The 13,749-nt window shown below is 42.0% G+C and overlaps 1 protein-coding gene across 16 annotated transcripts in view; it reads right to left on the reverse strand.

Annotated features, from left to right (window-relative positions):
• The window catches only part of syde2 (synapse defective 1, Rho GTPase, homolog 2 (C. elegans)), a 41,331-nt gene continuing 27,582 nt past the window's right edge, over positions 1-13,749 (reverse strand). For 2 of the 16 annotated variants that reach the window (XR_015524189.1, XR_015524184.1), the window contains exons 4-9: positions 12,942-13,068; positions 9,784-9,965; positions 8,291-8,522; positions 2,985-4,645; positions 2,361-2,777; positions 1-2,209 (exon numbers count right to left, since the gene is read on the reverse strand). Coding sequence is in view for 4 of the 16 variants with exons in the window: in XM_087307934.1 (XP_087164060.1) it covers positions 4,050-4,678; positions 8,291-8,522; positions 9,784-9,965; positions 12,942-13,068 (1,170 nt within the window). In the remaining 12 variants the exon portion in view is untranslated. Of the gene's footprint in view, positions 4,679-8,290; positions 8,523-9,783; positions 9,966-12,941; positions 13,069-13,749 lie in introns of all 16 variants that reach the window. The other 14 variants (XR_015524187.1, XR_015524180.1, XR_015524186.1 and 11 more) reach the window with 8 other exon arrangements.

Genomic DNA, 13,749 nt, shown 5'->3' on the forward strand with positions numbered 1-13,749 from the left:
TGCATGACACATACACTTTAATGTGATCTCAATATCAGTACAAAGAAGATCTGCTTTAGTCATACGTTCATCTCAGCGTCACTTTTACAAAACCGCAGCAAAACAAACAAACAAACAAACAAATAAACAAACAGGGGAATGTTTGATCAAAGCAGCTCACCCTGACCCTGGATCAGGAGACCAGATTAAACACCTGACTGGTCACTATAAATATGCATCATTACACATTTCAGAAGCATGCATATTGAAATCAGTTAAATGTTGACACATTTCTTAATGCATAACAGTGCTGTTGCTCATGATGATTATTCATGCTGTTCAAATCTAGCGTGACCGTCCGGAAACAAACCTTCCTTATATTCACTGCATTTAGTGATTTGGGGAAACAGCTGAGAACACAAAATATAGATCTATCGTAATCCAAAATATTTTAGCTTTATCTATATATATATATATCAAATCTTTAGCTCTTTCACACAACAGACTGGAGCATTTCAGCTGTGGAGAAGCACAATCAGAAACCAACAGCTCGTGTAAAGATCGAGTCTTAACATTCACAAGACCTGCAACATCTACAACCGAGCCATCGAGGCGAGCAGCTGCCAAATGGAACACAACAGAAATTCACTGTAATTAAAATAATCTCTATCTACACGCATAAATACGTCCCGCTGTGGGAGACTCTGAGAAAAACACTTTATTATTTTTTGACCGTAAAGCTTTTGACCATGCAACGCTCAAATTTCCTGCACGTGACCATAAAATACCCCCAAATCCCTCTCCATTCTGTGACTATGGGTTATATAATTATATAGATCCAACAATATACACATACATATACTCAAGGCTGATCTACAGGCCGAATACTACAAGGTAGCTGATGAACAATTAAATACGCACAAACTGAAGTGTGTCATGGAAAACACATATCCCGACTATACTCATACATACACATACGCATGTCTGTTAAATACTGATGAGCTTGAATCCCTGGACTGCTGAGAATGATGCAATTGTGCATCTAATGATGTCATTGTGTTGCCATGGTGACAACATTTCGATTGCGTTTTTAATTTTGACTGGATTCAGCGTGTTTAGGGTGCACCCGTTCCAAAGCCAAAAAGAGTCTGCGATTTTAAGTTATGTTTAATTTAAAAATGTATTTTCTTCTGTTAAAGTTCTGCCTAGCTAGTATTACATATTTATTTTATTATTTACTACTATGTCCCTAGCTTGTTTAGGGGGCGTTTAAAGTATTTTTACAGTGAGAAGGATAAAAACTCAAACAGTTGCTGTTTTAATCTCATGAGACCGAAATCAACTAGACCCGCAGCATCAGTCGCTCCCCGATCGGAAATGGGCTCGGGTGCCTGAAAATGCTCTTAGAAAGCCACATGCATGCAAAATCACTCCAACACATGTGCTGGAAAGTTAAAAGCTAGTTAAAAACCTTAATCAGCTGGTTTAAGTGCATTTAATAAGAAGGTACCTTTCCAAGAGCAAGATTAGACGACCCTGGATGAGAATGTAAGGTTAGACATATAGAGAAAGGAAGGTGCAATGACCTCACGTTACTCTTTAAATCCACATCAACTTGGTGATTTTGGCATTTGAGACCCCAGATGTTATGTAGTGTTTAGTATCATAGGGTTAAGGTTAGGTAAGTCTGGCCAATCCTACTCCAGGTGATCTGCTTCTTAAAGCGAATGCCAAGACTCTGATTAGCTGGTTGGAGCAGGGACTCCAGGAGCAGGACTGGACAACCCTGGAGTTTAGGGTGGAAGTTCAGGATTTGACTTTAAGAGTTGTGGGAGTAGAGTGCAGGAATCTCAGGTAACATCATCAGGTAAGATCATCTGCATTTGAGACTCCTGATGAAAGTTTGGGGGGTAAGATACTCAACCCTACGCCTGGTGCACCCAATACCATTTAAATAGAGTTTAAATAGAGTTTAAGCTGAAGGTGGCCTTCCTGGAGCAAAACAGAACACAGCTGTGGTCAGGGTCTAAGGGTTAGGGAAATAAATGTTTTCTTTAGATAAGAGAGTACTGGGATCTGGAACTACTGACCAGTATCACCCTTACTAGATCATCTGTGTTCAGGAGCCCTGGTGTAGGGGTGGGGTTGTGATGTTTGCTACTCCTGGTGATATACCTCATCTTTACCATAGGACACAGGTGTCAAACTCAGTTCCAAAAGGGCCGCAGCTCTGCACAGTTTAGTTCCAACCCTAATTAAACACACCTGATCAAACTAATTGAGTCCTTCAGGCTTGTTTGAAACCTACAGGTAAGTGTGTTGGAGCAGGGTTGGAACTAAACTGTGCAGGGCTTCGGCCCTCCAGGAATTGAGTTTGACACCCCTGCCATAGGACTTAGATTTGCTGGTTTAAGAGTAGTTCAGTGTTTATGGAGTGGAGTGCAGGAATCTCAAAACTACCAGATAACACCATCTAACTAGATTTAGGGAGTCCAAACTCGGTCCTGGAGGGCCGGTGTCCTGCAGAGTTTAGCTCCAACTTGCTTCAACACGCCTGCCAGGATGTTTATCACACAGCTTAAGACTTTGATTAGCTAGTTCATGTGTGTCTAATCAGGGTAGGAGCTGCAGAACACCAGACCTCCAAGACCAAATTTGGCCACCTCTGAACTAGATCATCTGCTTACGAGGGTTCTGAAGGATTAGGGGGTAAGGTACTCAGTCCCACTCCTGGTGAACCAAGATCTTGATTATCTAGTTTAATCTAGTGTGTTTAGGTGGAGCTGAAGCTGGCCTTGCTGGAGCAGGAGAGAACACTCCTATGGTTAGGATGAAAAGGTTAGGACAGTGTTAGGGCCCCACTATACATCAAGCTAAGATCTCTCTGTGAATGATTATACAGGTGCAGATACACCTGTACAGCTCTGCTACTCCACTCTTTTCCATTGACCCATGGTAGCTCGAAGGTCTTTAGGAGCAGAAATGAACTCTCCACAAAAGTTTGCTTTGGTGAGTTGTAGCAAACTGCATAAACTCTAAAAGAACCTGCTTTGTTTCAGCCTGCTTTGTTTGGAATGATGATTCAGTTAGTTTTTTGTTTGAAGTATGGGGCCTTTAGGAATTAAAAGATTAAAAAATAGGGAGTTTTGATCTGTAACTACCGGCCAGAGCTTTTCAGGAGCAGGACTGGACAGTTAGGGTGTAAGTTTAGGACAAAACTTTCAGAATTTTAAACACTGCAGAATACAGGATTCTCAAACTATCAGGTAACCCCACCTAACTAGATCACCTGCATTTGAGACTCCTGAGGAAAGTTTGGGAGAAAGGTACTCAATCCCACTCCTGGTGAACTAAAGACCTTGATTGCTAGTTACAGTGTGTTTAAACAGAGCTGAAGCTGGCCTTCCTGGAGCAGGACAGGGTTAGGGGGTGAGGGTTAGTTCAGAATAAAGGTATATATTTAAAGTTTAGGCATCTGGAATCTCAAAGTATCATCCACTCTGTAAGGTAATCTGCATTTTAGATGACTGAAATGAAGTTTAGATTCATAGTGTTGGGTTTACAGCAGGGTACTCAATCTTGATCTACTTCTTGAAGTAAATCCTAAGCCCTTGATGAGCTGGTTCAAGTCTGTCTACAGGGTTGAACCTGGTTCAAGCCAGATCTTATTGAGCAGTATTGAGTAATCCTGGTTAATAACCCGGGATCTATTTGTAGTACCGAGTTCTCCCACTGTAAGGCTTCACGCCTGTACCTGAACGAGCCATACCTCTAACGGCAGGCCCCGTAAGTGCATTGGTTTATAATGTTATGTACCTCCGTAGAAAGTAAAAAGCTCTCGCTGTCGTAAGCACCACCTTAACACAATGAAGGCACCTGGTGCACCCTTAGGGGTTCAATGACTTCTTCTCATAAGAAGAAAAACAAGAGATCAACAACACAGACCAGGAGACAAACAAAAACACAAATCAGATGTGAGGAATGTCTTCTTGTACATGCATCCCATAGGAGCAAGAACGTTCCATGTCTCCAGGGCTGCACCACCACATATCGACCGTCCTGCAAAAGAGTCAGTACCCTAGGTTGAGCTTGTTCTTGTTAAGTTCCCGCTCCAGGTTGCCGATAAGTGTGTCGATGCTCTCCTGCAGATCCCGCAGGTTGACTCTATTGCTTAGTACTGGGCTGATCTCCTGGATCTTCATGTAGGCCTGGTAAGTGTGCTCTTTGGGTTGGTGCTCCATGGGATCTGGCAGGATCTCGTCGCAGGAGCTAATAGACAGCGGTTCCTCTATTTGTAGCCTGTCTAATCCTCCCATCTCATCTTCATCACTCTCATCTTCCTCCTCCTCAATCTGCATTTCCTCAACCCTCTCCGCTGCCTCCTCCACCTCAGGAAACTCTTCTTCATCTGCAGAACTCTTCGGTAGGTCCTCCTGGCCTGTGTTTAGAGGCTCTTCGCTGGGAACATCATCATAGTCGGCCTCCTCCAGGCTGGTCTGCTGCAGGTATGAGTCCTGACATCCGCTCCAGTCTCCAGCGTAGCGGTTACTGGGACTGTCTAATCGACCCGCTCGAGGCCGCAGTACCCCAGTCACGTGCACCTCAGTGAGATTCAGCACCTGCGGACGCTCTTTCCTCCTTCGTACAGCAGTCGCCGCCACTGGAACTGGAGATGAAGGTTTACCGTGAGCATCCACAACTACAACAGAAAGAAAAGCAATGCTTTTAATGATATGACTGCACATTATGAAATGTAATGTTAGTCTCAGTCTGTTCACTTTAAGGATATCAATTAGCCAGTGTGCTCCAAAGCACTCCAACACATGTGCTGGAAAGTTAAAAGCTAGTTAAAAACCTTGACTAGCTGGTTCAAGTGCATTTAATAAGAAGGTACCTTTCCAAGAGCAAGATTAGACGACCCTGGATGAGAATGTAAGGTTAGACATATAGAGAAAGGAAGGTGCAATGACCTCAAGTTACTCCTTAAATCCACATCAACTTAGTGATTTTGGCATTTGAGACCCCAGATGTTATGTAGTGTTTAGTATCATAGGGTTGAGGTCAGGTAAGTCTGGCCAGTCCTACTCCAGGTGATCTGCTTCTTAAAGCGAATGCCAAGACTCTGATTAGCTGGTTGGAGCAGGGACTCCAGGAGCAGGACTGGACAACCCTGGAGTTTAGGGTGTAAGTTCAGGATTTGACTTTCAGAGTTGTGGGAGTAGAGTGCAGGAATCTCAGGTAACATCATCAGGTAAGATCATCTGCATTTGAGACTCCTGATGAAAGTTTAGGGGGTAAGATACTCAACCCTACGCCTGGTGCACCCAATACCATTTAAATAGAGTTTAAATAGAGCTTAAGCTGAAGGTGGCCTTCCTGGAGCAAAACAGGACACAGCTGTGTTAGGGTCTAAGGGTTAGGGTCTGACCAAATTCATGTTTAGCAAATATAAAACTAATATAAACATACGAAGCTTGTAGTTTGTCACTTCCGCCCAAATGGATCAACAATTTCTGTGACGTCTTCTCATACTTCAGTTTCTCATCATATCTTCTGACCAATCAAATCCTCTCTATTATCTGACATGCCCCGCCCCCTTCTTCTCATTGGCTTAGCTCTCTCACTGACAGAGCGATTAGCCATTTTATTTAAAGGGGAGGAGCTACTCTATGCCCCACCCTCTCTGCATTTTTCAGTTGAGAAACATCAAACTAACATACTGACTTCCACTCAAAATTAAAACCGCAATTAAAAAATACCACTTTATCATCCGCTAAACTGAACTACACTACTTAGTCAGTGCTACTTACTCCCCGGCAGTGTTTCTATAATAAAAAACAAAAACAAACGAGATTCAAAACCCCAAACAAGCCTGACTACTGACACCAGCTCAGATATAAAACATGCAATAAACCCTGCTAGACCTGGTGGAGGACAGAAAAGCAGAACACACCATCTTTAGCTTCAACTTGGATAAATGTGCATGCTAGCAAGAGTTGAAGGGCTAGCAGAAGAGTCACGGATCACACCAATTTAATCCTGTTTACCTTTCCTGATTTACCTGTCCTGATCACCTCTAAACCTCTGATGACTTCAGCATGAGCAAAACAAGCTAAATAGACATACACAAGCGGGCAACAAGGTCAAGGTCACTGGTTCAAGCCTTGGCTGGCTCAGTTTGTGTTTCTGTGTGGAGTTTGCATGTTTTCCCTGTGTTGGTGTGGGTTTCCTCTGGGTGCTCTGGTTTCCCCCACAGTCCAAACACATGTGCTATAGGGGAACTGGGTAGGCTAAACTGGCCGTAGTGTATGAATGTGTGTGTATGGGTGTTTCCCATAGATGAGTTGCAGCTGGAAAGGCATCCACAATGTAAAACATATGCTGGAATAGTTGGTGATTCATTCTGCTGTGGTGACCCCAGATTAATAAAGGGACTAAGCTGAAAAGAAAATGAATGAGTGAACCACACAAGTGAGTGCTACATAATCAGCGCAGTAGCTCTGCTGTTTGACTAGTAAATAATGCAACAGCAGGTTTAGGGGGATGACGTCTGTACACACAGTTACGCATGAGCTGGGCTTAACTTAATTAGTTAATCAGTGGACATTATCTGTGCTGGTTAATCAGCGCTGTGTGTTCAGACTATAACAGAGGGGTCTGCTTTAGATAATGATGGTTAGATCACAGGTGTCAAACTCAGTTCCTGGAGGGCCGCAGCTCTGCACAGTTTAGTTCCAACCCTAATTAAACACACCTGATCAAACTAATTGAGTCCTTCAGGCTTGTTTGAAATCTACAGGTAAGTGTGTCGGAGCAGGGTTGGAACTAAACTGTGCAGGGCTTCGGCCCTCCAGGAATTGAGTTTGACACCCCTGGTTTAGATTCTCGCTGTAAGGACACAGATATTTAAATGGCGTACAATTGGAATATATGAGTGAGTGTGTTTGGTGTGTTCGGAGGCTCCTCTAAAGGCTGACTATGGGGAAGATCGGCCAGAGTTGAAGGTTAACAGAGGAATGTGTGTAATTATAGTGTGTGTGTTTTTACTGCAGTACTGAACGAGTCACGCACACTACACACAGATATACAGAGTGATCAAAACACACACTGCAGATCTGCCCTCACTACACAACCCTTATACATATAGATACACACACAACATCACTATAGCCGTCACAACACTCGCTACAGTGCATCAGCACAAGGGCAGACAGCAGACTGTGGAGAAATAAAGCGGTCCTAGAACAGAGCCCTGAGGCACTCCTTACAGCTACAACTGACTTATACAGCTTCACTTTAATGAACGTGAACTGACAATGAACATTATATTAGTAAATAAAATAAATACAGGGTTTATACAGACACAGCCTAATGAAAATCAAGGACTTTTAGGCACTTTTTCCAGCAGCTATTTTTATTTTCAAGACTGACACGCAGCGTATTGAACACCTGAAATGTATTGTCAGCAACCCATAAAAATATTGCATAGGAACTATCTATTGATTTATACAAAAAATGTATAAAATATAATAATTAATTAATAATATATTGATAATTAATAAAATAATAAACCAAGCCTGACACGCACCGTATTATGTCTTCTCAGCAATTTATAAAAATACTGCATAGGAACTATATTGATTTATACAAATAAAAACCATTAATAACAATAATTATTATTTTTATTAATCATATATTAATAATATAATAAACCTGCACTAAATGTGCATGTCAATTTTTCAATTGTATTTCTTGATTTTCCCTCACAGATGGAAAGAGAACAGAATATTTGTACTCAACATAAAAAACAATTACACTGATATAATAATACAAATTTTTGTAAATAATACTAATACTAAAAAAATACTCTGAGTACTAGTTAGTTACGTTGAACAAAAAAATCAGATTTTCATTATGGCCTTTTTTAAGTATAAACTTATTTAAATGGTTTAATTGCTTAAATCACAGGGCTACATATAGGAATTTACACTAACAATAATACTGGTCGATTTCTCCTATCATGAAAATTAATCTTTAATTAAACAGCACAGGCAAAACTACCACATACTTTTTAAGACCATAGAGACACTTTTTTTCTGATAATTGCATACAAAACCTCGTTAATTTTAAGCCCTTTTTAACTAAACAAGCCAGCTTTCCAGGTATTCCAGGCCTTGAATTTCTGAAAGCCTAATTCAAGCACTTTAAGCAGCTCGTATGAAGCCTGTAAATAAGAATCTGGTCGGCTGAGATGATGATGATAATGACTGATGATAATAATGATGATGATGATGGTGGTGATGAAGCTGACCTGGCCACAGCTGCAGCAGGTAGTGCAGCACCTCGATGTGCTTCTTGAAGTGCAGAGCGCTGGCCAGCTCCTCAGAGTCGATGAAGACGCGCTTGGCCTGACTGGACGCCTCCTGCCGCTGACTCAGCAGAACCGGCCCGAAACACACCGCCAGATTCTGACACGGCATCTTGTTGAGCTCGTGATGAGACGCCACACGCTTCAGGTGGTCCAGCAGCTTCTTCAGACTAGCCTGATGAACACACACACACACACACACACATATTTACAGATGAGGACACACACACATATATATACATGTATATATACAGCTGAAGTCAGTCAGAAGTCAGCTGGTGGTTTATGAGGAATCTCCACAAGCGTAATGCATTTTATACAGTAAAAACACTTTACATGTCCCTCTCCCACCCCTAAACCCAACCCTCACAGCAACCCTGTGGATATTTATTAATGTGAAAAACGCTGATTAAATATGATTATTAAAAGCATTTTGAATTATGAGGACACCATACATGTCCTCATAAACCACCTCCATTTTTTCATTCAAACCTAGTCTTGTGTTTCAGGAACACAGATAATAACTGCTCTTCTAGTTGCTGATCTGGTGTCAGAAGTGTCTCTATGAAAGGTGAAGGCCTCTAGATTTTGCTGATTTGAGCTCAATAAATCTGATCATGTCTTGATGTTGACTGATTTGATGAGGACAGTGCGCTCTGACTCTGCTCAGACTAAAGTCTCATCACTGAACAGAAATAATGTCCAGTATAGAATATAAAGTCCTGCTGCAGTGGAGACAGAATGAATATTGTGTCTGACTCCATCATGAGCTTGGAGGACTGCATCCATACATCTCTGACATGACTCACATCACTGATTAATAAAGTCATCTGGAATGAAGAAGAAAGCTTCAGCAGGATCCCAGAGCTCATCAAGAGTCTTTGTGTTCATCTTCAACACGTCCTCCTTCATCAGCTCAATAATGTTGATGTCTGGTGACTGGGCTGACCAATCCTGGAGCACTCTCTGCTTTCAGGAGCTTTGATGTGGAGGCTGAAGTATGAGCAGGAGCGCTATCCTGCTGGAGAATTGTCCCTCTCCTGTGGTTTGTAATGTAATGGGCAGCACAGATGTCTTGATCCCTCAGGCTGTTGATGCTGCAGATCTCTCCATACTGAATGAACCCCAAACCATGACTTCTCCTTCACCAGACTTGACTGATTTCTGTGAGAATCTTGCTCCATGCTGGTTCCAGTAGGTCTTCTGCAGTATTGGTGATGATTGATGCAGATCAGCAGATGATCCAGCAGAGAAACACACCTCAGACACTTTCACACATCATCAACTAGAAGACCCGATAGTATCTGCTGCTCTTACAGCTCGAGGATCCAGCACAAGACTTGTGTCAGCTAGTGTATATCATAACCATTATACATGTCTTCATAAACCCAATAGACCAGCACACACACAAACACACACACACACACACACGCTACCTTCTCCACATCAGGCAGGATGTCCAGCAGGCTGACGGTGAGCTGAGAGTCGGCTGGTGTGTTTTCACAGCCGGTGTTTCCCATCAGCAGCGGCCGCTTCATCATGGCCTCCAGAACACACTCATACAGCTGCTGCGTGATGAGCGGATGCGGGAGCTCACGGAGGTAATCTTTCAGCACTCCTGCACACACACACACGCACACACACAACATCACTACACAATGGTCCTAGAACAGAGCCCTGAGGCACTCCTTACAGACTGAACTTACTCATACAGCTTCATTTAAATGAACTTAAACTAACAATAAACAATAAATAAATTTAAAATTCATATATTTTTGTCTTTTTCTTTTCGTTAAACAATTGTATTTGTATTGCTTAAAGGTCACACATATTAACAGAACTTCTGTATGAGTGTGCTTTGCGTACTGATGGAGCATGTTTGCAGAGGTGGATTGAGCTGATAGAGATGCACAGGCAGATTGAGCTCTGCAGCTAAAAACCTCCTATCAGCAGAAATGAGTTAAAACTGAACAGAATGTGTGCAGGTGAGAAAGGCTGAGACTTTAATGTTGAGCAGAGAATTCGTAGAAAAAGCAGACGCATGTATGGGTGTGGCCAATGGAGGACTGGAGAATGATTGACAAGTGACGAACTTCACTAAACTCCACCTGCCGGTATAAGCTGAAGTCAGGAAATGAAAACTGTTGCGCATTGTTTGCTGTAAATCGAATTATTATTTATATTATTTGCATATTACAAATAATTATTATGTGTATCAATGAATTGCTTTTGTTAAACCTTAAAGAAAAACCTCTGCTGACCTTTTTCACTGAACACGCATGGAATTGAGTATAAATTCCAACAGCACACACACGTTTTAAATTAGTAAATAAAATAAATGTGAATAAAAAAAATCTAATAAATAAAAACATTTAAATTAATAACTGTAGCTAAATGGAAGCAATTGATAAATGTAAAAACAAATACAAATAATTGAACATATTGTTTTCCAAGTGATGGGTTGCAGCTGGAGGGCATCCGCTGTGTAAAAAATATGTTGGATGAGTTGGCGGTTCATTCCGCTGTGGCAACCCCAGATTAAAAAAGGAACTAAGAACATAAAATAATAGAAACAGAACAATAAAACATAAAAAATATACAGTAATTTAAGTTTATTAAATATAACTATTAAATGAAAACAAATTAAAAAAATTAAATTATCAAAAACATTTCATTATTACAGGGACAGCACTCAGGTCTCTGGTTTGAGCCTCGGCTGGGTCAGTTGGTGTTTCTGTGTGGAGTTTGCATGTTCTCCCCGTGTTGGTGTGGGTTTCCTCCGGGTGCTCCGGTTTCCCCCACAGTCCAAACACATGCGCTATAGGGGAACTGATCAACTACACTATCGGTAGAGTGTGTGTGTGAGAGAGAATGAGTGTGTATGGGTGTTTCCCAGTACTGGGTTGCAGCTGGAAAGGCATCCACTGTGTAAAACAGATGCTGGAATAGTTGGTGGTTCACTTCACTGTGGTGACCCCTGATTTATAAATGGACTAAGCTGAAGGAGAATGAATGAATATTTAGTCCAGTACTGTGAGCAGCAGGAAAACTGTGCGAGTGTAAACGGTTGAAAACTCTGTTATTGTGTTAATTAAAGTAAACGCGCTCACACACACATGCTGTTGCGAAGGTGTGTTCTGATGTCTGATGTTGTGACAGACTGCTATTGGTCGATTGAACAGATTGTCCCGCCCTTAAGCTCATGCTATTGGCTGATTCAGAGGGCAGAATTCGCTGTCAGGCGGCTCAGTAAAGCAGATCAGTGTGTGTGAGTGTGTTATTCCTCAACAGGAGGAGATTATGGGATGTATCTGCAGTATAAATGTTCATTAGTTCTGGAGAGATGTGCAGATTCACACACACACACACACACACACACACACACACACACACACACACACACACACACACAAAGAAGCTAATATCTGTGTGTGTGTGTGTGAGCAGGGCTGTGAAAGGCTGGCCTGGTTCCCGATGCTCGCTGCGCCTGCAGCCAGAGGAAGCTCTATTGTTGATCCGCTCTGGAATTCAGCCCGGAATGCAGAGCTCAGAACAATGAGGAGACTCAGACACAGACTTCACACCTGAACAACTACTGCACCGTTACACACACACACACACACACACACACACACACACACACACACACACACATACATACATACATAAACACACACACACACACATAGACAGACACACACACACACACACACACACACACACAGATCCACACAGATAAACACACACACACACACACACACACACACACACACACACACACACACACACACACACAGAGATAAACACATAATCACACACACACACAAACACACACACACATATTTACACACACAAACGCACAGATACACACATAAACAAACACACACACACACACACACACACATAAATACACACAAACGCACAGATACATACATAAACATACAAACACACACACACACACACACACAAACACAAACACACATATATACACACATAAACACAAAGACACACACACACACACACACACACACACATAAATACATATATATACACAAACACACACACACACACACACATAAATACATATATATAAACAAACACACAGATATACACACACGCACACACGCACACACACACGCACACACGCACACACGCACACACGCACACACACACACACACACACACACACACACACACACAAACACACACACACACACACACACACACACAGCCCAAAAAAGGTAATAACTGATCATTTTCCTCAGCAATAATCATCTAAAGATGTGAGTTTGATTCAGATCAGGGGTTTGTTTACATTCTGTTCTCCAATATGGCCGACTGATGAAACCCTCTATAGCGGTGTTTCTCAACCACGCTCCTGGAAGCCCACCAGCACTGCATGTTTTGGGTGTCTCCTTTGTCTGTCACAGCCCTTACAGGTCTTTGTCCCTGCTAATGAGCTGATGACCTGAATCAGGTGTGTTTGGTTAAGGAGAAATGTGCAGAGCCGGTGGTCCTCCAGGAACGTGGTTGAGAGACACTGCTCTACAGTGCCGCACTCTGTACTCTGCAGTGTGCTGTGGATGAGCAGTACCTGTGATGACGTTAATGTCTGGATAGTTGCTTTCCGAGAGCTCCACGCTGTGACTGTCTCTCTCGAAAGCTTCGCGCAGCTCCTTCTTCACCGCAGCAGAACCGCAGAGACGGTACAGACCCACCACCTGTCAATCAAACACACAACCTTTAGACAACCTCACTACAACCATCACAACACATTGATTCAACTACCTACAAATAAACACACCGGGCTGTAATATGTGGAGCACTGTGAGGGAAATAAAGCGGTCCTAGAACAGAGCCCTGAGGCACTCCTTACAGATTCAACTGACTCATACAGCTTCATTCAATAACTTAAACTGACAATAAACAATAATCCTGCAGCATTTATTGCTTTCATATTCAGTCATTTAGCAGATGCTTTAGTCCAGCGTGAATTGCACATGAGGAAAGCATCAGTCAACTGATAGCAGAGAGGCAAAACTCACAGAAAGGGCCACTAATACAGGTTTCTGGTGTTGCTGGACAAATATACGCAAGAGTAGTGAGAGACTAAGAAACAATACAGAGTTTTAATGTGATGTGTTTAATGAGGTTATGATGAGGTTTTAGCTGCCTTTTGGTGACATAAAGTGAGTTTAGAGGTAAAATGAAAGATTTTTATACTACTATGCTAGTTTTTTAGCTCCTGGAGCACAACTCTGCCTTAGACATGAATGAATGCATAAATATAGCAAAGATTACATGCGTAAATATCCACATCAATATCTGCATATATGCCCAAACTATAACAACAACTACATGCATGACCAAACAAACTAATCAATAATATTATTCATTCATTC

This window comes from Danio rerio, chromosome 23 (genome assembly GCF_052040795.2).
Source record: "Danio rerio strain M-AB ecotype USA chromosome 23, GRCz13ab, whole genome shotgun sequence".
In the NCBI taxonomy this organism is placed as follows: Eukaryota; Metazoa; Chordata; class Actinopteri; order Cypriniformes; family Danionidae; genus Danio; species Danio rerio.